A 26,233-nucleotide genomic window follows, 5' to 3' on the forward strand; every position below is an offset into this window, starting at 1 on the left:
AAATACAAAATGATAGCATACCTGCTCTCAGGCTAACTATTATACAACTTGATTTCTGTTACAATGGGAAGAAACTTAAAAATCTACATGGTACATGGGATCTCTGACAAAATGTGAGTTCCAAACCGTTCAAAATCTAGTTTCAGATGCACAATAAACTTTCAGTAAGTTCAAAATGAATAACCTGATACGTAATCTACAAAAGTTAGGTTCTCTCACCCCACTCTGTCAAAGACATACTGGGCATGCCTACACAAGACACTTATTGCGCATTAGCCTAATAATACTGCACAGTAGCGTGGCGGTTAAAAACTGTGCTAATAGCCTATTGCACAGTGTTATTAGGCTAATGCACAGTAAGTGTCACAAAATAAGTGAGTGCTGGTGCTAGTGCGCAGGTAACTCTAGTTACTGTGTATTCAGTTAGTACTTAATAAAATACTAAATTAAATGTGCAGTCTCTAAGGTGTATTAATGAACGTGTAGACACGCACACTGTCTTTGACAAGCTAGGAGTCAGACCCCAGATATCAAAAGAGGAATTCTCAAAACTGAAATCACCTGAAAATTCAAGCCACATTTGAAAAGATGTCCTTTTACTTCCCAATGAATTTGCAAGATTTAATTCAGTAATATTTGCCAAGTGTTTTAAGATTCTCTGATGGGAGATTTAGAATAAATGAAATTATTACTGTACCTACATTTAAATTGTGTATTTAAACATGATTTGAGGCTTGCATTTAGTTGATTAAGACCCGGAAATTCAGCCTCAAATTTAAGATGCAGTTCTCAAATATCCTATATCACTATGCCCATTATATAATAGTGGTTAAACTTCAATCAAATGTTTTAAATAGTACACGATTTGACATTCCCACATATCAGAACAGCAGTCCAGGACAGTTTAGCCATTCTTCTGAAATACACAAGCCCTGAATTGTATTTTAGCAATTCTGCTAAATTTCTTTTTAACAAAGTTTATAGAGGAACAATCTGAATAAAGAGTTTGAAACATTTTCTAAATAAATATTTACCCCCTAGAATATCACAACTTCAAGGTCAGAGTGGACTTTCTTATACAGGTGGTAGAGAGGCAGGTGCTGGCTGCGGGGAACGACAGGCACTAGGGGGTCAGGTACATATTTTCCATGCAGAGAGTCTTATTACTAGAGGGTAATCTTAATTTGAAGTCACCTTGGACTTGGGTAAATATGCTATTTGGCTGGCAGGTTTTGTCACCACCAACTTCCATGCTGCTTCAAACAAGCTGATATTGGCTGTTACAAGGCACTTAAAATACCCAGAGAGAAAGGAGTAGCCCCATTACTTTTCCTTCACCTTCCAGGGAAACTTCCTGGCCCTAGATAGTAATACTATTTAGGGCAGGTTTGCCCTCCAATAAGATTTTTCCCCATCCAAGCATGTCTTTTAGGATTGGGCAGAAACAAGCTCAAGGGCTAATAGCTAGTCTCAAAGCTCACAAACCTTGCTAGAGTGAGCCCATAGATTTCATAATCCTTGTGAGTTAATTCATGCTTCCAAATGGTTCTTCCTATGGCAGGTGCCTTAGTGCTCTTGCCACTTTAAGAGTAGCCAGGTTGGGGATGAAGTGGCCTGCAGGTGTGGCCTGGGCTGACTGTAGTCATTTGACCCAGGAGGCGGGTTGGGCTCAGGGAGGATATAAACCCAGGCCCTGAGATGACCCAACAGTAACAGCTTGGAGCCTGCTGAGAGCACACCACCTCAGCAGCATGGCTAGAGCTCCAGGTCAACATGGAGGGTAACACCTAAAGCAGTCTGGAGGTCTCGGGAGGAACTAAGAGGAGGAGGAGGTTCCTAGGGACCCAGGGAGGAGTTCATAGTCCAGACTGAGGGGCTGAGAGTGTGGGACCAGCAAGAGTCCAGGAACCCCAGATGAAGGGCTAAGTGGAAGACAGCATCAATGAGAATGCCACCTGCAAGGCATGGGGCATGGTGTAGGGATGGAACGGAGCTATGCAATTAGACCATAAGGCAGCGACCATGGCACCTGGTGGTCATTTGAGAGAGCAGTTTGGGAAGCCCTGGGGCAGCCTCCCTTATATAAAAGTAAAAGATATCAAGGTATGGTGGGTGACTGAAGGGGTGATTGCCCAAAAAGTGAGGGCTGAAGAGATTCCAGAGGTTTCATGGCCACCCCTGGCACCCTGGCACACTTACATCACACCTATCACCATAGTTACTAACCCTCCTCCAGTAATGGATTAAGCAGCACACCCGGCATTTGTCACATGCAGTTCTTTTCTTTTTCCTCTCACTAGGGAGGGAAATAAATATTTATTAAACTGTGCCCTTTACGTTAGTGAAGACAGGGCTAAGAAGTGCACTTAGAAAGTGATGTCTGAGGTAGTTCTTTAATCCTGCAGGAATCTATTCTACAGCCTTGTAGCTACTCTGAGGAACTGAGTCTTCTACAAAGTCAAGTTTCACCAGTGGGACAGACAACTGGGCTGTGCCAGAATAGCAGAGGCCACCAGAAATATATTAGGGACTGGTCAGACAAGGTTCTTTGGGCGAATCTGATATCTTTTATTAGACCAACTTAAATTGCTGGAAAACAATTATTAAGCAAGCTTTCGGGTTCAAAAACCCTTCGTCGGGCTAAGGAAGTTTCAGCAGTTGGGGTGTGCACTTCCTGGATGGAATGAAAAATAAAGAAGCCAGAGGCTGGGCTGGTATGCATACAAGACAGGTAGTCAGTGAAAATGTAGACTGAGGAGTCAATGGGTGAGAGACAGGCTGGGGAGGTGGGGGAAGAGAGAGAAGGGGGATGAAAGTGGAGAGATACCTGGGGAGTCAGATGTCAGGCAGGTTATAATGTGTCATAAATCCAATGTCTATATTTAGTCCATGATCTCTAGTATCCAGGAGGCTGATGAAGTGGAGTTCATAGGCTTGTCTCTGGGAAGTGTTCTGTAAGTTTCCTTTGAGGATCAGGACTGAGAGATTGGAGAGAGAGTGGTTTTCTTGTGAGAAATGTGCCCCCACCGGTAATTGGGTGTTTCTGTCTTTGATGGATTTCCGGTGTGCGTTCATTCTGGTGCGCAGTTGTTGTCTGGTCTCTCCTACATATCTTCCATCAGGGCATTTGGTGCATTGGATGAGGTATATTACATTTCTGGAGGTGCAGCTGTAAGATCCAGGGATGCTGATGGCTCTGTTGTGGGGTGTAGTAATAGTGGGGGTGGTGGAGATGTGTTGGCAGGTTTTGCATTTCTTGTCCTGGCACGGTCTGGATCCTTTTGGTGTGTTTTGGGCCTAAGGAAGTTTGCTTCTGGTGATGAGGTTAGCGAGGTTTGGTGCTTGTTTGAAGGCTAGGATGGGTGGCTCTGGGAAGATCTTTTTAAGAATAGAGTCTCTTTCTAGTATGGGCTGCAATTGTTTGAGGATTTTCTGTACAGGTTCAAGGGACGGGTGATATGTCATAACCAGCGGTGTATGATTTGGGGGGGGGGGGGGGGGGGGGGGAGGCGGGGTCTGTCTTCTGTACTGCAAGAGTTCTTCACATGGTATCCAAGTGTCTCTTTCAAACGTGCGATCTACCTCTCTGGAGGAGTGTCCTTGTTGGGTGAAAGCCTTTTTAAGATTGGTAAGGTGGCAATCCCAGGTGTTCTCTTCAGTGCAAATCCGGTGGTATCTGAGGGCTTGGCTGTATATCACAGCTTTTCTGGTGTGTTTAGGGTGATTGCTGGTTCTGTGCAGATATGTATGTTGGTCTCTGGGTTTCCTGTATAACATGATCTGTATTTTATCATTCTGGATACTGATCATCGTGTCTAAAAAGGAGATGTTGGTGCGAAGTATTCTAAAGAAAGTCGGATGGAGGGATGGTGATTGTTGAATTTCTGATGGTATTCAATCAGAGATTGTAGGTTTTCAGTCCAAATGATGAAGATGTCATCGATATATCTTAAGCACAGCAAGGGTTTAATGGTGCAGTTCTTGAGGAAGTCTTCTTCCAGGTGACTCATAAAAAGGTTGGCATACTGTGGGGCCATTTTGGTGCCCATAGCTGTTCCCATCATCTGGAGGAAGTGTTGATTATTAAAAGTGAAATTGTTGTGTGTGAGGATGAAGTGTATAAGGTCAGTAATATCTTTGGGTCTGTATTCTGAGTTGTAATCTTGTTCCTGTAGATATGTAAGGCAGGCTTGGATGCCATCCTGGTGTGGGATGTTGGTATATAGGCTGCTAACGTCCATAGTGGCTAGGAGTGTGTTGCTGGGAAGGTGGTCTATGTTTTTAAGTTTTCGTAGAAAGTCTGTAGTGTCTTGTACAAAATTTGCTCTGTGGGTGACGAGCAGTTTTAGGATTGATTCAACGAAACCTGATATTTCCTCAGTTAGGGTCCCATGGTTGGATATGATAGGTCTGCCAGGGATCCCTTGGTGACTTTTTTGCAAGTTTGGACCCATATCACTAAGCAATTGAGCAGAGATCCTGAATTTCATGCAATACTCTTTGGGATGTCAGCGTTTAGTATACGTAGAGAAGCTCAGCCTGATGTTCAGTGGCTCCAGAGCACTGGTTAGACCAGTGGGGACCAACCTTTTTAGTAGGCATGCCACAAATTAGCACCACACCCTCCCAAAGTGACAATTCTATCCCTTTCCCTTACCCAATCTGATGCTCTGCTTTCTGCTACCTGCTACTGTGCTGCCTGATCCCACTCCAATCTGCTCTGTGCCGTTCATAGAGGCTTCCCATATATTTGTGCCACCCGTGCTGCAGATTAAAGAAAGCTGTGATCTTACACTATCAGAAAGATTAAAGAAGTATCTTATACCACAACTGATATAGCTTTGGGTAGGCTAGTAACAGTGCAAAACACAACATAACCAGACAGAGGAACAGAAAACTACAAATAGTATACTGAGGACAATTCTTGCCCTTCTACATATTTATTGCATCCATTAAAATATGACTTAATTAAGTCTTACAATGTTCTATTAAAACATACTCAAAGGCTGAGCAAACTTCATTTTATAGAACAACTGAGAAAACATTTTTTTAGCTTTTCTTTGTATTTATTAGATTCTGCATTCCTAACTCCAGTTCATTTAAGCACTGATATTTATGCAAATTATAGAAATATAAACCATAATAAACTTCCTGTTCAGAATTACCATGCAGTTCAAGTATCTAATATCAAGGAGCAGAATTAAAATCTCATGGGAAGCAAATATTTTCATACAGAAATACTTGAAAATTTAATTAGATCTGAGAAAACTGTATCTCCTGAAGCCAAAGGTATTTTATCATCAAAATCAGTCCCAGTAGCCAATGTTTAAGTCATAACAGCACCATGGCCTTCATGGTGGTCCTGATATTTCATCTGGTCTCCTCCAAGCCAAATGAAGTGAAATACTGCCAAACCCAAAGGCTGGCTACTCTTCAATGCCAATAAAATATATTTAATAGGAGTGGAACCATATATGCCAGACTGTACAAGCTAAAAATAATTATATATAGCTCTAAAACAGCTGGCACACACAAAATGCTTCCTGATCATGGAAACCAGCAGAACACAGAAGCAAGTGCCTGCATTAGCAAATGATCCTTCCCCTCTTCTTTCTACAGAAAAGCTGCCAGTGTCCACAAAATCAATTACCTTGAAGAAATGGGTCACAGTTCTTCCACAAAGTTAGCAAGCAGACCAGACCAGGCCAGGCCAGTAAACCAGGACCATCTGCTTATTTTCATAGGAAAACCCTTTCCCCCTGCCCAGGGACTTGCTATTTTATGTACCCAGGTACCTATGTGTATTTTGGAGGATATTTTGCTTCAGACTATTTTGGAAGCTGTTTCATTGTAAGCTTTTCAGTAAGTATATAATACTGCCCCGGAAGCTAATTAACAGCATACTCTTTGTGATGGACTAAATCATATTTGCCATGCTCAAATAATCTCACTTTTAGTCATGATTATAAGGAGCAAATTCCAGTATACAAATCCAGATCTGTGATGTTGAATCTGTAGAACTTACCTTATTGCTCCCATGTAAGGCATCTAATTACCTTTAACAGTCAAACAAGCTAAGGTAAAATAATCAAATGGAACTTGGAAATTGTCCATATTACTGAAAGCGAGTGATTCTCAATAAAGATGTGTGGTAGCTCATAGTGCCATGGGGTACTGCTCACTATTAGCACTACTGGTTGTGCAAACATCCACACGATTCACAAGATAATCCCTGTGATTTCATGTAAGAATCCACAGTGTCAAAACCATTTTGAGACAGCATTCTGTTGTGTTCTGAGTTGTTTGAAAAATAATTGGTCTATTATTTTTCCATAGTCAAAAAATGAGTAAAAGCAAGGAGCTGGCATTTTCCAAGAGCTCCCTAGAGTCTAAAACGGTTGAGAACCACAGCTGTAAGCCATAATTTGGTTTTGTCCTTGAATATCAAAATATAGCAATTAAAGTTTTAGCCAAAAAATAAAGCATAGTCACCTTAGCCCATGACTGAAAAGAAGAGAAAGATGGATTAAAAACCTGGCTCTGTGTTTGCCCTTTTTTCTAAGAGCCAAGAATTAAAACTGTTACTAAAATGTTATTAATACAACCTTAATGCAACATTTCTTTTTCCTTTAATTCACTGTACATTAAAAAAGCATCTAAACTCATGGGTCTACTGTGATATATTTCCATGCACCTGCAGGGTTAACTAAAGGGTTTTATATAAAAAGCTAAATGATACCTTTTCAAAATCACTGCCCCAATGCCAGCCTGACCCCTGCTGAAGATTGAACGTTGTTTTGCCAGTCTGATAAAATCCTCCAAGAGCTGTTGTTTCTGAGCATTTGGGTTTGGCAGGTGAAAGGTCTTTGCTAATGTTTTTAGCTCAGGAGCAGAAAGCAAGTCCAGCCCCTCAGAAAGGTCTTCTAATGTAGACTCTGCAGATACACAGAAAAAAACCTGCACATTCAAAATGTTGGATATGGCAGCTTAAAATATAGACAGGCTTCTAACTAGTAGTAGAAAGTCTGGCAGGCATATGAAATAGTCTGGCAATTTAAACTTTCCAAACTAACTTTGAAATGTATTTGATGTAATATGGAAATTAAATGTTCTGATTCATAAGTGGTCACCTACATAAGGATGTAATTACTAATGTACAAGCAGAAAATTCACAAAGGAAGTACATAAGTATCTTGTCCATATAAATTTGAATCACATTTGCAGTTCAGACAAACCTAAACAAACTTTGATCCTCTCTTAATGACTGATATCCAGTCTGCTCACCTTAAAACATTTCCCTACAAACTGATTTGTACCACTTATTAAGTTAATGGAACATGCTGCCAATCTGACAGAATTGTTTAATTAGTCTGCTCCTCAACTTCACTCTTAAGTGACTACTTCACAACACAGACTGGAAGCAGCCATGGCAGAGGAGAATTTAATTCTACTAACATGCCAACATTGCCATTTTTCATTTATTCATACTGGCCATACCTGTTTGCAGAAAGCCTCCTTCAACCAGTTCTTCAATTACTGGCCGCAAATCTGTGCTGATCTCTGCATACTCTATTTTGTTAATTTTTATCCAATTCAGTTTGCGTTGAAAAAGTCTGACATATAATTTCTGTCCAGCAGCTGCAAATTGCATTTAAAGCAAGGAAGAAAAAAAATCATTTAAGCCTAAACAGTTAATTCTATATATAGCTACAAAAAATAGTCTGATACATTTTCTCTGCTAGAAGAACTTAGACAGCTTTAATATGTTTTTACAAGTTGAACTAGTAATGTAACAGATTGTGTATTTTCAAACAACTCTTGTTTCATGAGAATCCTAGACATTTGTAAGAGAACAGGTACTAAAAATGGATTTTGCCTGTGCAATCAAGGAGTCCATCTCTATCCGCTTTTAGAGGATAACATGAATTTATCAGGAACACGTCATGCCTGGCCACCCTGATTTCCTTCTATGACCAGGTGACCTAGTGAATGGGGGGAAAGCAGTGGATGTGATGTGATGTACCTTGACTTCAGCAGGCCTATTGGGAGACAAAATGTTGTTTAGAAATAGCCCCAATGTTGATCTCAGGGCTGCATCCCCACATGCAAGCATGTGCAGTTTGTGGCATCACAAACTTCTTTGTGCGGCCACAAACTGCATGCGCAGCCCGTTAAAACATGCCCCAGGCTGCACATTTCCAGGACAGGGGCAAAATTTGCTACCAGGATTTCCCAGTAGCAAAAAAACCAAAAACCCCTGGGGAAAAAAGTGGTGTAGTGCACGGTACAATAGCATGTGCCAAAACAAACAGAGGCTTGGTCCTCCAGGGAGACACTCTGTCTGCTGGCCAGAGAATCGCCACTCCTCCATTTGTGCCTTGGCCACTCCAGCACACCAGGAGCAGGGAGGAGCTGGGCAAGGGCAGTTTGCCCAAAGAGGGACACAATGTCTGTCTTCTGCTTGTGGGGTGCGGTGAACCATCTAAAGTAACCAGATAAAATGTCCTAGACCCCCAGGTATTTTGGGGAAGAGAATGTGCCTTTTTTACAGGTACTTTTCAAAGCAGAACTACACTGCTCTCTGACAAAAAAAATTGCACCTCTTTCTGCCCATTCAAACCCAATCTAGTTTTCTAGTGACTTTGTTAACCAAGATGGGATTAGTAAAGCAGACTATCAAAAGCCTACTGAAATCAGTGTAAAGACTCTCACTGACTTCAATTAGTGTTGGGATCAGACTTCACATAAGGAATATTCTTTTCTTTCCTTTTCTTTAAAACTGTATCTGCAAATTCTGGATGTACTGCAAGTTCTACATTTGTGATACATCTTCAACTAGATTTCAAAGCTTAGAGCCACTGGAGTTTTTCTTACATTTCAAATATTCAAATGTTTGGGCAAAGTAAAAAGGGCTCGCTTCTTTTTCAGCATGAAAACTGCTGGAGAAAGACCTGTCATAGACAGAAAATATGTTGTATTGAAATCCATTTACTTGTCTCTGGAACCAAAAGATTTCCAAGGAAGAATTATGATACCACGTGAGGCATCTAACATTGATCTTTGATGAAAGATATGAAAAGTTACGTGAATCCGATAGCTTGTTACTGGTTACAGTTATGAAGAGTTTGAAGTAGGCAAGTTACTCTTCTCTAGGGTGAAGTAACACTTGAAAAACACCATCACTTAGAAATCTCATCATTAAAAGCAGTTTCAGGCACCTTGTTTCCTTGTTTCATTATTTCTGGCTTTCTAGTACAATTTTCTTATACAAATAATACCCCAAAAGTTCTCTGGTGCTATGTGAAAGACCCAAACAAATGAAAGGAGAGAATATCAACAACTCTACACAGTACCATTGATGCACATGATGTTCTGCTAACATATCCCATGTCAAATGATCTTACATATACGAACCTGATTCTGCAAACATTTACATGGAGGGGTAATTGTATACACCAGCAACCCCACACTGGAACTACCCATATGCACACATTTAATAACATGTATAATTGCAGAATCTAATACTGTAGCACTGTACTTGTACAAAAACAGCAGGACAGATTAGTTCATGAGACATGCATAAATTAAGCCAACATCATAAATGGTGAAAAGTAAACTAGACGATCAACTTTTAGTTTTAATACTTCATAGTGTAATTTAAAACAGCTGTACACATTTTTGAAGGAGGCTCTTACAAAATGTGGCCCATAATTTACCTAAGCCATTAATAATCTCATATGAAGGCAGTCTGGCAGGTGAATTTACAGTGTGTCTGCTTTCAGCATCCTTGTGCAAGCATATAATTCTCCAATGCCTGGTGAGTTACTAACTTGTTTATCCCTGTCTGCTCCTGCTCGTCTATAACTGATCAACAATAAAAGGCGATATTTACATTTAAGCACTCTCATCTCCAGATGTACTTCGAAAATGGCAGATGACTTTTTACATTCTTATTACAATTTCCTTTTGGCTGTAAACTGACTTTGTGTTCCAGGATAACCACACCCTTCAAAGGAGATTTCAAGCATCAATCCACTAGAACTATATTCCAAACAGCTCAACTTGTCATTTTCCCAGTGGGGTTACAGTTTCTTTGAAGTATCTCTGGCTGTTCACGAGGCAAAAAGACAGAGGAGATTAATGACTTGCATAGCAGCATCCCCCATCCCCCCACAGAAACCATCAAAACTAAGCCTGCAATTCAACAGTTGCAGTAGAAAGATAGTTTTATCTCAAGGGGACTTGAAAAACAGAATACAGCATAAAAAGTCCTGTGCTACTAATTTACTTAATACTCAAGCATCAAGGTCTGGAGCATATCACCTTCAGGCATTTTTGCTATTGTTAACCTGAAAGGAATTAACTCGCATGAAAGCTAGTTCAGATATATAGTTAGGCATAAACTAGAAGTGCCTGTAGACATGCTGCAGGGCTGCTCTGATTCACTGTAATTACAGTATAATTACTGCGCTCCAGCCAGCCTCTGCATCCCATGTATTAGCATCCCCACACTTCAAAATGGCAGCAGGGGCACATGAACTAAAGCTTGGCAAACGAGCTTTAGTTCAAGCACCCCTGCTGCCATTTTGAAGTGCAGAGACACTAATACACAAGACACTACAGCACTTTAATTAGAATGGCTCTGGAACCACTCTAATTAAAGCACCCCCTGCCCCGAGTGCATGTAAAAGTGCCCTTAGAGACCAATTCATTTGGAGGCATAACTTTTTGTATATGACAGCCTAGTTCTTCAGATGCTATAAAATGCCACCCTGCTCCGCCTTCTGCCTGACTTCAGATTAACACGGTCGACTACCGCTCTCAGGTATATAGTTGAAACGAATAATTCTGCTTTCAGTGAAAACATGATGAGGTTAAGATGAAAAAATTAAGAATGATTTCATGGTGATTATTTTCCATTCCTTTTTTAACAAAGTACAAACATCAATCATGTGGTCTTTGCAGGCTTCTGTGAGCTAATAGCACTGATGACTGTATGAACATGCATTTCTCCAGGAATGATGTATGCCATTTAGGTGCTTATTACAGGTCAGAATGGCATCACATGGCAGGGGTATCCAAGACATGGCCCACAGGCTGAGCTCCATCATCTGGCCTGCTCCTGAATCTGGAGCTGACCCACACTCTGCACACAGCATGCACTAGACCAGCTCTGCACATGGGGCCTGCCAGGATAGGCGCCTCATGCAACATGTCCCTAGACCAGTCAAAGTGGATGCAGCATGTGCTGGATCTGGCATGCCAGGTGGGGAAGGGAGAGAGGATATGTGGGCCCAGTCTGGCCTGCAGGGACAGCCCCATGCCATTCATCTAGCCCATGGACTGGCTCCATACCCAATCATCCAGCCCCTGGACACAGATGAGCTTGACATCCCTGACATACAGGGTTAAGATTCATCACCAAAATAGCAGATTGGTATTTTAATTTTTATAATAGGGATGTGGATTTCAATTTTTTTTAAATGGAATAAAGAAAACATCTTTGTCAAGATTTTCACCTGAAGTAAACCATATACTGGCAAATGAACCTTTACATTAATTGCTGGTGAGTTTTTAAACTTGAAAATAACCCATATATTTTCAGCTGCTCAGCTTAACAATGCTACAGAAACTGCTTGATGATGGGTATATACAGTGGGAAAACTCATATGTAGTATATAAGCTTGTCCTTAAAGAATACTCTTGTTTTGCCTCCACTGCAACAGAAAGCTCAGAAAGTTCAGAAATGGGGTGAGAAGAAAAGATTACTTCAAAAGGAATGTTGTCTTTAAGACAATTTCATTCTCCTGTATAATAAGGACTGCAGATACAGTAGCTCACATAATAAGCTAATCTTCTAGCAGCATATTTTTTTTCTTATTGCTGAAGTGAAACAATACTCCTATAAAGCATTCCATTGCCTTGTACTAACAAATTTCACTGCTACAGATTTTGTGTATGCATTATAGCAGAAACTAATTAAAGTCTGGAGTATACCTACTATTGCAAGTAGCTTAACTGACAGCAGTACATGAGGACACAAGAAAAACTTGTCGTCCGAAATACAATTCTGTTGAAACAGTGATGCGCTAACTCACAATGCCAGCTGGGCCCAAATATGGCACAGTCACTGAGGCCTCTGGCATATGTTCAGTTAAACGTGTAACGGGATCTGATCCCCAGTCCCAACAATCACATCTCCTGCCATGCCACATGTGTATGGCAGAAGGTGTAATTTGGGGATTGGGAATTAAATTCCAACTGCACCCTTCTACTTTCCAGTGCAGGGGTTGCCCAGGATCATAATCATATACTGGCAAGTTGAAAGTCAGCTGATTGCACTGGAGCTGGTTTTTGCTGTACTGTGATATAGCCTTGTCATCGACAATGGTTTAACAGCATGGCTTTGGGATAAAACTTCTGTGTTCTCTGAGCCACTGGGGAAAAATATATTTAGATTGTACAAGATGAAGCTGCAAAAGATCAGAAGTCTCCCACCACTTGATAACAAACCAAACTACTACAATTTAACCTGGGAGCTGATTCCAGGACCTTAATTATAACTAACCTAATGTGCCCCTCATTATTTTACTGACAACTCGTGACAGAGTTTTATTGCTTACACCCCATTCCCTTCTATTTGTTGCTACATTTTTACAACACAACACAGATAAGTGTTAAAAAGACCCATGACAGCACTAAATAGACACTTCACGTACAAGGCGAGAGTTTTCAGGTAGTATGTTGCGGTAATGTGTCTCCATGTCTATTCTCTATATAATTAGGAAGGCTTTTAAATACTATACAGTATTACTTGTTCTACCCAATTATTGAAGCATATTCCATTAGGAACCCAAGTCTTCTCTACAGAACCCAAGTCTTATCTTTAAATAAGAAACAAACCTAACACCTACGTGGCCACATCTACACATGCATTGATGTGATTTAGTTAATGCACATTAAATCTAGTACTTCACAGCACTTTTACAAGTGCTCCAGGGGTGGGGTGCTTTAATTAGAGTGGCTCCGAGAGCCGCTCCATTAAAGCGCTGCAGTGTCTCATGTATTAGCATCCCCGTGCTCAAAAATGGCGAGGGGGGCACTTGAACTAAAGCTCATTCAACAAGCTTTAGTTCAAGCACCCCGCTGCCATTTTTAAGAGCAGGGACACTGATACACCAGACACAGGAGGCTGCTGGACTGCGGAAATTACCACGCTCCAGCAGATTTCATTAAATGAGTCTGCTCCAACACACTGTAGTCACAGCACGTCAAAGCAGCCTCTCTGCTCACGTAGAGGCATCCTCCAAGGTGAGGGATTCAGAAAATGTGCATTAACTTGTCTTAATGCTCATTAACTAAAGAGCATGTTTTTTAAGTAACACTTACTGCACATTAGCCTATTTTAATGCACATTAACTAAACAGCACCGTTTTTAAGTGACGCTTTAATGCACATTAAAATAGGCTAATGTGTATTAAAGCGCACATGTAGATATGCCCACATAGATGTAAATTAAAGCCAGAAGACTATGCATCTAAACAAGAAGAAATGGACATCTTTGTATTCCTCACCCAGCTGGAGGCGATGTACCTAGTGACGTCAAACAAAACAAAACAACTCCTGCACTAATCTTAGCATCAACATAAGGGGCATTTATACACATAACTTTTTGTCCCACGATGCGCTGATTTGCCGCTTTGGAGCAGACTTGATTAACTGAATCTGCTCTGCACGTGAGCTGACGTGCACCGCAGTGCACCGTATGCAGTTGTATAAGTGGTGAAATGAGTGTCAGCACGCAGAAAATGGTGGTGGTGCACTTTTGAACGAAAGCACCTTCTATGTGTTTTAGCTCAAAAGCATGCTACTGCCATTTCCTTGGTGCTGATACTCATTTTGCTGCTTATACAACTGCAAGCACAAGTGCCGGGTGCTTTTCAAACCACCCAGTGCTGTGGCGCTTACATGTGTAAAAATGCCCAAGATGTTTAGAAGAATGCTCAATGAAAGTGTAAATAGATCCCTATCCTAGAAGTCTAGATCAGCGAGTCTCAACCAGGATGCTGTGGCACCCTGGGGTGATGTGAGATCCTTTTAAACCCATCACGTAGCCCGTCTCAGTCCCTATCACTTTACAAGGGAAAGAACAGCTAAGTTGAAAGCGACCTATAGTAGACAGAGCAGCCAGGTAACAGAAGGACAGCAGGAGCAGGAGGCTTATATGAACTAAGAGAAAACACCTGTGCATGGTGGAGGAGCCATGTGACCAGTGTGGGGGCCAAGGGGGGGATCGAGGACCGGGAATCCTCGGGAACACTAGCTGGGGTTGCGGCTGCAATCCCGTGGTGGGCAGATGGGTACTCTCTATCACCGAAGCGGAATTAGGCACAGACGAGACACGTATCAATTGGAAAAACAGAGATGGCTTTACTTACGCTGTAGAGTCGTATACAGCGCAGGCAATCGTAGTTGCAACAATTCAACAATTCTAATCTCTAGTCACTAATCGAGGAGCTCTTGTAGACCGGGTAGCTTGGGTCTAACTCGGGCATGCAACACGGAGGATACATCGCAAGGCTTCGCCGACAGGGAGTCGTGGGCAGGTGATCAAGCTGCCGGAGTTCCACTCCAGGGGGAATCGCGGAGTTCTCCAACTAGGGCGGAAATGCCCCTAACCTTTTATATGGCTAGCAAGCCAACTGCCAGCCACCACGTGGGAATAATTTAACATCGGCCAATCGTATTATGCAAATCTGCATTTCCTCGGCGGGAACTCTATCCACGCTGGAACTCTTCACCATGCCAAGACTTCCCCTGCCTTACCGTGCCTTGTGCTGGAAAGTTCCACTGTGTCGAGGCACTAATCCAAATCAGCTCTGACAACCAGAAGGGGAGGTGCCAAGGGGGATACAACCTCAGCTTCTGAGCAAGAGCAGACAGCCTGGCCCTGCACTCTTGCAGGGAGAGGAGCTCCCAGGGAGGAAGGCTGCAAGAGATGCACCTGCTAGCATCTAAGTACTCTAGAGGGCTGGAAGGATATAGCTGAGAATGCAAGTGGTACTTGATCCATGTGGGCAGGGCTCAGGATAGGTTTTGGTGGTGGACTAGGATCCGACTCAGGAGGATAAATTCAAGTTAGCGTAACATCAGTAAGATCACTCCAGGGCAGCCTTCCACTGCGATAGAACATTTCCATCAAGGCATGGTAGGCAAGACTGAGAGGGGGTATGCAGAGGAGCTGGAGTAGGGCAGGATCAGAGTGGCCACTAGGGGGTGTCATGGCCACCCACAGGCCCCCACCTGTCACAGTGCCTCAAAACATTAGCTGTGTGAGGTGCTCAAGCACCCACACAAGAGTCACAAGATAAACCCACAGACTGCAAATAGAAATCCATAGTGTCAAAAACACTGTGATCCATTGTGGTCTGAGTTCTTCGCAAAAGAAGATTCACTCCATCATTTTTCCATAGTCAAGAAATGTGTGAAAGCTAGAAGGAATGCCTCAAGTCTAACAAGGGGTGTATTAAATCTAAAAAGGTTGAGAACTCCTGGCCTAGATCTTAACAGATTTCTCCTTTGTAGGTGTTCTTGCAGTTTAAAAGAACTTTCAAAAATATATATATTTAAGAGGACAAAGAACTAACTGCTTTGCAGTCCAAGTTCATTAACAGCATTTATACAGCCAGCTTTCTTGTACTTTAATTTGAAAAGGAAGCAAAAACCACACAGGAGTTTGAACTAGCACAAAAGAAAATGAAAGTGAATGATTCTCTATCAACAACAATACAAAAGAACAGAATCTGCATAAACCCCACTAGAGGAAGTATCCTCCTTTGGCATTATAATGAAGCATGCAGTCTTATTAGTTAATCCAAATTGATTTAATGTGACAGTAATTGGTGCAGCCAGTTTAATGTTTCCCAGCACTGATTTTCAATCAGGTATATATGTAACTGCTGACACTCTGGGTTGCTCAGCTCAGATGTGCAAACTGGGGTGGCATGAGCATATAGTGAACCTGCACATGACCCTAATGTGCACATTGAGAATGTTGTACAATTCAACTGGAGCCTGAAAATATGCAGGCACCTAGCTTTCATGGGCTCTGAGCACCACAGTGCCAACCTGCTAACTGATTTAGGTGACAGCAGCCTTTGTGCATCTTCCTTAAGGGAGAACAGAAACAGAAAAAAACATCGGAAGCAAAGCGTATTTCTTCCACTTCAAAGCTCAGGTTAAAAAAGAGGTACTGGTGTCCATGTCACCGCTACTTGTAATAGTGAGCTGTAATGTAACCCTTTTCTAAGGGGGCAATACCTTGCTGTAGTTCTCTATTTTCCCAAGGGATAGTGATTCTGGTCATTGTAGACAACTGCAATTGTGCTGGATTCCTTGGAGCTGCCCACAGATACTATTAAAGAGTTTAAGAGAATGAGATTTCATTGCAGGTAGACAGAAAAATAGGACATCCCATAAGACAAAACTGGTTTCTCACATGTAGTCCTCAATTGCCTTCATCCTACCCAGTTACTCCAACTAAAGAAAGCTAAGCATTTACAATTTAACCCACAAACCAGGAGAGGCTTAGACTTCATTATGGCTCCCACTGAAGTCAACTGGAATCTTCCGCTAAGGATGATCCTCTTGCTTAATAAGGCTAGGGAAATTCATGTCACTCACACCTTTCCATTGTACTTTTACAAGATTTAGAAATGATATTCTCATCAGTTTCAAGAAAACGCGTGCATGTATTTTATAGTAGTCAAATGAAAAGGTATTCCTATTGACAACACTTCTTATTTACTGCTGTATAAATCTCTATGAATAGGTTTTTAAATCTAAATGTGAACCAGTAGGGGCTTTTTGATGCTGAAGTAAAGGGCTGATCCTCTAATACTACTCATGTCTTTGGGTTTGATGTACTGCCCATCGCATGAATATCTGAGCACATGCCATGCAAAAATGGTAGCAAAAACAAAGACCCTGGTGGATGCTCAATATGAACACAGATAAAGTAAAAGATACCTGACAACTGGTAGAACGTAGTGATAATTTTGGTGTCTTGCTCATCAAAAAGTCTCAGATCATCATCATTCTCTAGGACCGCTCGCAGGACCATCAAGAAGTTCTGGAGATAATATGGGTGGTCAGAAGAATCAGATGTGGAACTGAGTCCACTTATTTTGTCTAAAATGCCACTAGAAGGACCCTGAAAATCCACCTCTTCCAAAGGCTCTGAAGAAGCAGTATAAAGCATCTCATTCCTCATGCCTCCATGAACTTCCATAGGAAGTACAGTCATATCACCCTTCTCTGGGCAATTCTGTGTATGGTTGTCACATATCACTTGGGTACCAGATGAAGGCACAGTCTTAGTATGGGACTGCATTTCAGCTTCTGAACCATCGCACGACTCTCCTTTATTATGATTGACTGGATGTGGTGCAGATTTGTCGTGACTTGACACCATGCCTTCAGAACAACTGTTTTCATTGGTATTCCCTGCAACAAATGTTACGTCTCTAGTATTAATACTACCTGACAGCGCTAATACCTGAGCAGAAGCCACAAGGCCATCCCTGGGTATCTCTTTACCACGCAGATGTGTTTCCCCCTGAATTTCAGGCTTTGTTAAACTGTCTTTCAGAATGTGCATGTCCCCGCGCCCTATCAAAGCAAACTGATTCTCTTTCTGAGAGCCATCCCCAAAACAAGTCTTTTCACTGTCCAGTTCTACAGAGTTGTCACACACTTCATGAACTGCTTGCAGCAAAGAATTCCCCTCACTCTGAACTGTTAGTTTTCCTCCTTGGATACGGTGCCTTCTAGATAATTTGGATGACAAGTTTCCCAAAGAGATGATTTTAACTGTTTGAACCCTTGCCTCATTATGAACACTGCATGCTGAATCACTGCTCTTCTTAAAGTAGGGACTGGTCTTCTGTTCTACACTTACTTTCATTTCCAATGAGTTACTTTCGCATGGACTTGTCTTCTTCTCTGGAGTTGAGGTGTTCTTTGCAAAGTACGGGCTGGAATTACTGTCACTGGCAGAACTACTACATGGTGAATCCACCAGAGTCTCTCCATTATCACCCTGATTCTTTGGGCACATTTCATCTATATGCTTGTTGATCTCATATCGTGGAACCATCAGCCCGCAAATGGGGCATGTGAGTTTGGTGGGAGGTGTACTGCTAAAAAATGAAAGGATGGAAGAACTGGAAGGTACAGCTGGTACTCCATTATTTTCTGTGTAATTGTTCTTGTTTGCATTCTTTTTTCTGTTTTTATTCAGAGACAAGCTTCTTCGGGGTCTTTTTTCTTCTGGAGATCCAGCTTCTGACATTGTGGAATTAAAAGCATGAGCTGCTTCATTTGGGGGATATTTTCTTACGTGAAATCCTAAAAACCAGGACCTTTCTTGGCTTCATATTATCTGCCTGTTGCCTCTACCATGCCTGCAAGAAAAATATAAAGGTTAGGAACAATTCTGAGCCTACTGAACAGAAGATCTAATAAACACCAGAAATCATCAATGTAAATAATGAAGACAAGAAAGTAACTGAAAACTTCCGTGCATCTGTACAGATCTGGAACAACTAATGACGTCCCAGCCTACTGCAGTATCACTGTGCTATTGTCATTCCTGTATGCGTGGTAGCTAACAGCACAGGGCATGTTGACCAGTTTAGTTGGTGTGTTTAGCAGTCAAACTAGACATAGAACTCTTCCTGAGCTAGCATTCAAGACTAACTGTACCTAGACTCAGAGTGCCTACACTCTGACCCAAATCTGTCAGGAAACTACAGTCCCATTCTGTGCCAAATCTTAAAAATGAGCACTTTTAACTCCCACTGAGCACCTATCTGGATCCTCAACTTAACTTTTCTGCTGCCAGGCTTGTACCTGATGAAAATTCAGTTGCAGAAGACTTCTTACACCTCTTGTCTGTTGGGGAACAACAACTAGTGTAGGATCTGGTGCTTAACTTAAGACAATTCACCAACCATCCTAAATACTGTTGCAGCAAGAGCATGGCCATGCACTAAGACTTCACTAAGAGCCATGCTTTGATATCAAACTCCATTCTGAGCAATCCAGATGCCAGAAAACCTTCCTGTCACAAAATTATATTTGAAAAAAGCTTTACAGCGAGAAGACAGACACCCCAGGAAGGAAGATACCGCTGAAGTAGAGAAGCTACCTGAGATCCCCTAATACAGAACCAGTTCATGCTAATATTTTAGAAAGGAGCAGCAAAATTTGAGCATTACAGTTTCTTCACTACAGGACTATATGAGCAGAGTATTCTTTATTAACAAAGAATTCTAAAACACTTATTAAAGATGGGTATCATTCCTGCTTTACACTTGGGGGGAAAAATGAGGTGTAAGTCCGTTAAAAAAATTGTACACTGTAAACAAACAAGTTTCTGAACCCATATTGCTAGTGCAAAGGTTATTACAAGACAAAGAACTTTTATAATCCACTTATTACTGTTTCACACCTTAGTTCTATAGGTGAGGACAGGCATTCAAAAAGCCAGAGCCTGAATTGATTCAATCTTGGCAGGTTAGCCTTACCTGCCTAGATTGAATCAATTTGCAACTGAACCGACATTAAGGTAATGCAGGCATATGCCTGCAGTGGCTCAGGCCAGAAGCCGGGGGGCACTAGAACATGCCCTTGGCTGCAGGGAGGCTGTGCTGGGGGTCTTGACCAACCCTAGCAGTAGCTTCAAGTGAACTGGCCAGTTTAATTCCCCCCTCCCTGTCCCACCAGCACAGACCCAAGCCCGGGTCCATCTGGTGCTCCCCCCTCACTGCTACAGGGGGGAGGTATGGCCAGAGACTGTCCGGCATGTCCGGGAATTTTATTTCCCCTCTCCACCCCCTCTGTCCCTGGGGGACCGCAGCTGGGGTCTGCCAGCCCCGACTGCTGCCACCGATTGCTCCCTGTGTGGCATGAGTGGCAGGATAATTTCCTTCCCTGCCCCCACTGCCAGATGATGGAGGGAGGGGGAATATAACCCCACTCCCTGCCCTGGCACCTAAGGGGACCATGCTGGCTGGCCTCTGCCCACACGCCCGCCCCCACTGCTGGAGCAGCAAGGGGGGAGGGACCCTGACAGGGGCTGCAGCTGCTGTCATGGTTTCCCAGGAAGCACAATCCTCTTCCCAGCAGGGGATGGGCTGCGCTGCAGACGGGAGCGGAGCAGAGTGGTCAGAACTGCTGCAGACTGCACGGGGAGAGCAGCAGCACTGGGGCTCGGAGGGGTGGCCATAGCCCCCCCAAGTGCTGCCGCTGCTCACCCCGTGCAGTGTGTGGCAACTCTGACTGCCCCACCCCGTTCCAGTCTGCACTAGAGCCCCCCACTGGAAAGAGACTTGCGCTCCCTGGGAAACCATGACAGCAGCTGCTGCCCCCATCAGGGTCCCTCCCCACTAGCTGTTCCAGCAGCAGGGATGTGGGTGTGGCCAGAGGCTGGCCAGCATGACCTCCTTAGGTGCCGGGGCAGGGAGAAGGGTTATTTCCCCGCTTCCTCCAGCACCTGGTGGAGCGGATAGGGAAGGAGGTAAGGACCCCAACTGCGGTCCTCCAGCGACAGAGGAAACGGGCGGGGGCCATGCCAGCTGGCCATTGGGAACGTCCCTGCCGCTGCAGCAGCAAGGGGGGAGTGCCAGGCAGACCCCAGCTCAGGTCAGTGCCAGTGGGACAGGGAAGCGGGGGAATTAAATCCCCTCCCTGGCCAGTTCACTCGAAGCTACTGCAGGGCTGGCCATGCCCCCACCGCTGGAGCAGCAAGCGGAGAAATGCCTGGCAGGTCCATGCTGGTGGGACGGGGAGGGAGGGGGGAATAAAACTCTTCCCTGCCTTAGAGAGGCCGGTGTCTGGCCACGCCCCTGCCCACCCCTGCTTTGCTAGGCAACAGAGGGCCAGGGCCAGCCTTGCTCTCTGGAGCAGAGAGCACAGGCCCACGCAGGGCTGCAGAGCATGCTGGGATGCTGGGGGACTCTGGTTTAACTTAAACCAAAAAGGGGTCTGAGACACAAGTTCCATAAAGCAGTTTGAGCTCAATCAGTTATGTCTGATAAACCTGGTTGAATGTAGTATCTCAAACCAGTTTTGGCCATTTTGAAACTGGTTTATGTGCACTGAATGTGTGTTCTGTTACAGGTTTAAACCAATTTCTGAACACTTAGACCGGTTTACGCGTAACTTCTGTCCCTAACCATAAGACTTATAAATGTACTTAACACTACTACCCTGATTAGTACAATTTATTTTGATGCATACCTAAGTATTTCAGGATGAGATCCAGATTTTTTTCTATTTATATGAAACTGTATATCAATTAAGTTACTTTCAGTTTGTTTTTAGTCAGAAGTTACTGGTGTCACAACCCAAAGTTGTGGTTTTTGTTTGTGTGCGCTTCGGCACCGCTAAATTATTTTTCCCGCCATATTATAGTTTCTTTGCATGGTGGAGTTCTCTGCTGTGGAGGGGAGCTCCGGGTGCAAAAGGCTTTCCCGCTGTTTTGTAGTTTCTTTGCAGGGTGCATTTCATTGCTGTATACTGGTGACGCACGTTGCAAAGGAGTTCCCGCCATTTGTATTTAGATTCATGCCACATTATTGGCCGGTTCTAAATGTAGGCACACGTGGCGGCTAGCTATTGGCTTGCTAGCCGTCCAAAAGACTTGGGTAGCTTCCGCCCAAGTCGGAGAGAGAGGAAAACTGGAGGACTTTACGAGCCCCAGGAGGAGGAGACTTCGCGCTGTGTGAAGATCTCTAAGCGACGTGGACCCTTGCGGACCCAACGCGCCTCTCTTAAGCAGGCAATAGAGGCTTAATAACCGAACCCACGGAGCTTTAACAACTCCGGAGGGGGGGACAAAAGAACGAACCGCCTCTAGCCTCTCCCCGTCGCCGAGCGCAATCCTAGACGTATCCCTTTCCTGTAAACCCAATTTTCAAACCCACGGAGCTTAAACAACTCCGGGGCCTGGGAACCGGACGGCCCACGGAGCTTCGACAACTCCGTGGGAAAGAACTGCCGAACCCGTGGAGCCTAAACAACTCCGTGGGAAAGAACTTGTCGTAATCCTCCAACGGGGATTCAAGCGGAGTTGCACCTGGAAAGCTGTCCAGCCTACACCACTACCATCTTTGGGTGTAAGTAAATAATCTTTTAATCAACCACTATGCGTTTGTGACTAATTCTAGCTCGCCACCGGTTTTCTCCGACCCCGCGTGCCCAGGCTGCTGGCCACAGCCCGCGTGCACAAAGACGGGCCGCGGATCGCCCCCATGACTCGCACTTGGCGGCGGGATCGGGGCCCGGCCCGCACAACTGGGAGGTGCTTATTTAAGAAGGTTGATATTTATTTTTTAATAGGGAAACATTTCTGGTTTTGACCATGAAATCGTTATGTTACCTTGTTTATGCGAACTTAAAATCTGGGGCAAACTTTGAGTATCCACAAACACAAACATATTGATGAGCGCTATTAACTGTGTTTTCAAAACCTACACAATGTGCAGTCCCCGGCTACACATCATGCTGTTTCGGCTGGGTGCTGGTAGCATCTAAAATACAGAATACAGTAAACACCACCATGAGGCTTACAAGTTATTTATCCTACACACTTGCCCCTTTCAGTCTTTGCTCCAAGCCTTAAGCATGCTATGTACATTTCTGTCAATTAGTGAGATCATTTAAAGGGGTTTTCTATTTCAAAGACAACCCATTTTTTTAAATTAGACTCAGAAAGAATTCAGATATTACCCTTGCCAGTTTGTGTATATACAGCACCTTTTTCTCCTTCTCCTCTTGCTATCGTGTGCAAGACGCACAGAAACAGAGGCAAGTGGCAGACCCTCTGGAAAAAGATGCTCAACGTCTCATTTGTGCTGCCATAAAACGTTTTGGAGAGGCACAAATGCTGAGGAAATAGACAGCAATAAACTTGTCCACCGCGTGAAAAGAAAACCAGTGGCATAACAAAAGGTGGCAATAGACTCTGCCACTTTATAGCAGCAGATGTCTTTTACCTCTGTGGTGTTTTCCTCGCTCAGACCCATGCCTGGTTGTGGCTGGGTGGGACAAGGACTTTTCACCCACCCAGCCGGACCCCGGGAAGGGGAAGCGGGGCTTTCCCCTGCCACCCAGACTTGCTCCTTCACAACTGCAGAGAAGCAGGTCCAGCCAGGTGGGTAAAAACCCCGCCTTCCCCACTCCGCTAGACCTATGGCCTGGGTCTGGGTGAGCAGGGAGATCACATGGCCCCCATCCTGCACCAGCAAGGGTGGGACTAGGGGTGACCGCGTGTTTCACGCGGTGAAGTGGATCAGCTGCGCCAATCTGCTTCATTCAGTGACATCTACTTCTAGCCTAAAAGTGTGCAAGGTGCCGCTGAAGGGGCACAACGCAAGGACAGCACAAGGCGCCTCGGGTGGCAGAGCCCTGGCACAGGCCAGGCGGTGAAGTGCTGATGGGCACTAGTGGAGTTTGGAGCAGACACTTCAGGCCGCCAGGGGCCTGGAGACCGAGCGGTCAGGCTCCCCAGCCCGTCCCAGGCTTTCCCGGGTGCTCCCCCCTCCCCTGCACTGTCCGTGCAGGGAGCAGGTGGGGAAGGGTTAACCTGCCCGCCTGCCCCTGCAGCTGCTGCTCCTCTCCAAGGCCGGGCCAGGTAGCCGCCCCGGCCCGCACGAGGAAGCGAGCAGGGATCCGGGGTGATGCAGGGCGCGGGGGGCGGGGCAGTGGGCCCGACGCGGGCCAGCGGCGGCCGTTCACACGGGCACCTGAAGCCGCGTGTCACTTGCAGGGACAGCGGGGGGAAGCTCCTGGCAGAGCGCCGGTACCGCCCGGCCCGGCCCGGCCGCCCCATGCCCCCTCCCCCGGTACCTCTCACGGGGCCGGAGATGCTCTGCGAGGCAGTGACGCAAAGCCACCGCGCCATGACGTCATCCTCCCGCCACGACTCAATAGGCCGGCCCCCGGCGTTCGGCTCTACGTCACGGCCCGGGTCGGGTGCGACTGGGGGCAGCACCGCTCCCAGGCAGCCTCAGTCCATCCAGGCGTGACAAGGCGAGCGCGGAGAGGTCGATCCCGCGTCCCGGGGAGGAGCCCCAGGAGGCGTCGCGGCGGGCGGGGCAATTCCGATTCCCAAGGCGTGGGGAGTGTGATGCGGCGGAGCGGGATCGTCGCGTACAAATCCACCAACGTTTCACAGACGGAAAAAAGAGATTTCCAAAACAGCTGGAAGAATAACAGGTGTACCAGGATGTATAAATTACAGATTAAAAACTAGTTAGCAAGTTCAAAACTCAGTTCTGAAATGGCACATGAACTCCTCCTCCTCCTCCTCTCAAATTACTTCTCTGGCAAGTTGCCTAGCACCCATTTCTGCTGGTTTTTCCTGCAATCCGTGATCTGTATTGATGACCTGTCACGAGTGCAGGCTCTTAACATGAGAAGTCCGGGCACTGCTCAAGGCCGGTGCCCACGTACCAGGGTGGTCTGGTGCAGCTCAGTGATTGATGGACCCTTCACACTGAATAAATGAACTCCCCTCCGTTACTGCAGTGAGATGTTAAGAACTTGGATTAATGACACTACCCAAGCACCCTTCCCAAGTCAAGTTTTATGGAATGGCTAGTTTAAGTAGCCTGCATGACTTTTATTAGGTGTGACTGGTTTTGCCCATTTGTAGATGACTATATATTTGGCGTCATTAAATAAAAATATTTAATTTCTTATTAATCTGTTTATCTGAGACACTTACTAGGCATATTTTCATTGGTAAAATGAATGTTTTTGCACATCTGATGGAATTATTTAGAATGAGGCAGTTTCTTTAGGGACTCTTGAAGGGATAATTGCAGCTACAATTCTCAAAGGTCATGGTCCGGGGGAAGGGATGTTCTGGATAATCAACTTCACTGCCTAGACTAGAGTTTAACTTTCTTTATACATTATATACACCAGCCAGAAAATCACAGGACTTTAAATTGATTTCTATATTGACATAATTAAACTGGTCAACTCTTCCTTGTATAAATTTAGCTTGTTGCATCCTAAATCAGTTGAAAACTTGAGCCAGTTTACACTTTCCAGTCAGTTGAGTACAGGTGAATTGAATAGACAATTATGGCACTAATTTAGGTAGTGTAAAAGTAATGTAGCTGTGATGGTCCAGAAATTACGTGAGGCAAGGATGTCTTAGGGTAATAACTTTTATTGGACCAACTGTGTAATTGGGATAAAGTTACACAAGCTTTAGAAAGATATTCTTCCTGAGGTCTGACCAGAATGGGCCAGGCAAGCAGAGTAAAGAACAGCAGAGGGAGAAGAAGTCTGGGTAGCAGACACACAATTAGCGAAAGAAAAGCTGATTAGTGGGAGATCAAGACCTATTGTAAGGAATGAGAATCATTCTCACCTTTCATATTTAGAAAGAATTCAGGAGTCAGGGAAAATACAATATGCCATAAAATCAGTGTCAGTGTTTAGTTCTTTGTTCTTCCAGCCATCTGATGAATGTTCATTCCCAAGGTCACATTTTATAGGTATTAGATTTCCCTTGAGTGTGAGGCTAGTGAGCTCAGAGAGGGTGTGGCTGTTCTGTGAGAAATGTGCTTTTATGTGTTCATGTCTGTCCTTTATATTTTCCTGTAAGGGCACATCCAGGTGCACAGCTGTTGTTTAGTTTCAACTGTGTAGTTGCCATGAGAACATTTGGTGTGTTGGTTCAGGTATATCACATTTTGGGAAAGGCATGTGTAGGAACCATGAATTTTGATGGTTTTGTTATAGGGGGTGTGGACAGTAGTAGCAGTAGAGATGCACTGACAGGTTAAGCATTTCTTGCCAATGCAAGGCTGTGTTCCACTTGATGTCTGTTAGGCAGTGGAAAATTTGCTTCTGATAATGAATTGGGCAAGGTTAGGGGGTTGTTTGAAAGCCGGGAGCAGAGACGCTAGGAATCTCTCTCTCGGGGTCTGATCTTTGTAGAGTATAGGCCATAGTTTGAGGATCCTTTTTATCAGTTCCAGTGTGAAGTGATAGGTGACCACGAAGAGCGTCTATAAACACAGGGCGAGGCTGCTCCAATGCATTGTAATTACAGTACAACAGAGCAGCTCCAAGAACCACTCTAATTAAAGTGTGTGGAGTATCACATGTATCAGCATCCCCATGCTGAAAATAGCAGTGGGGGCATTTT

At 44.3% G+C, this 26,233-nt stretch overlaps 1 protein-coding gene across 1 annotated transcript in view; it reads right to left on the reverse strand.

Moving 5' to 3' along the window:
• FAN1 (FANCD2 and FANCI associated nuclease 1) overlaps window positions 1–24,079 on the reverse strand; it is a 43,687-nt gene extending 19,608 nt beyond the window's left edge. The window contains exons 1-4 of the mRNA XM_006259752.4: window positions 23,914–24,079; window positions 17,029–18,464; window positions 7,498–7,638; window positions 6,740–6,935 (exon numbers count right to left, since the gene is read on the reverse strand). Of these exons, the coding sequence (XP_006259814.1) occupies window positions 6,740–6,935; window positions 7,498–7,638; window positions 17,029–18,352 (1,661 nt within the window). The 5' untranslated portion in view covers window positions 18,353–18,464; window positions 23,914–24,079. The remainder of the gene's footprint in view (window positions 1–6,739; window positions 6,936–7,497; window positions 7,639–17,028; window positions 18,465–23,913) is intronic.
• Between the last annotated feature and the right edge of the window lie 2,154 nt (window positions 24,080–26,233).

Source organism: Alligator mississippiensis, chromosome 11, assembly GCF_030867095.1.
Source record: "Alligator mississippiensis isolate rAllMis1 chromosome 11, rAllMis1, whole genome shotgun sequence".
NCBI classification, from domain to species: Eukaryota; Metazoa; Chordata; order Crocodylia; family Alligatoridae; genus Alligator; species Alligator mississippiensis.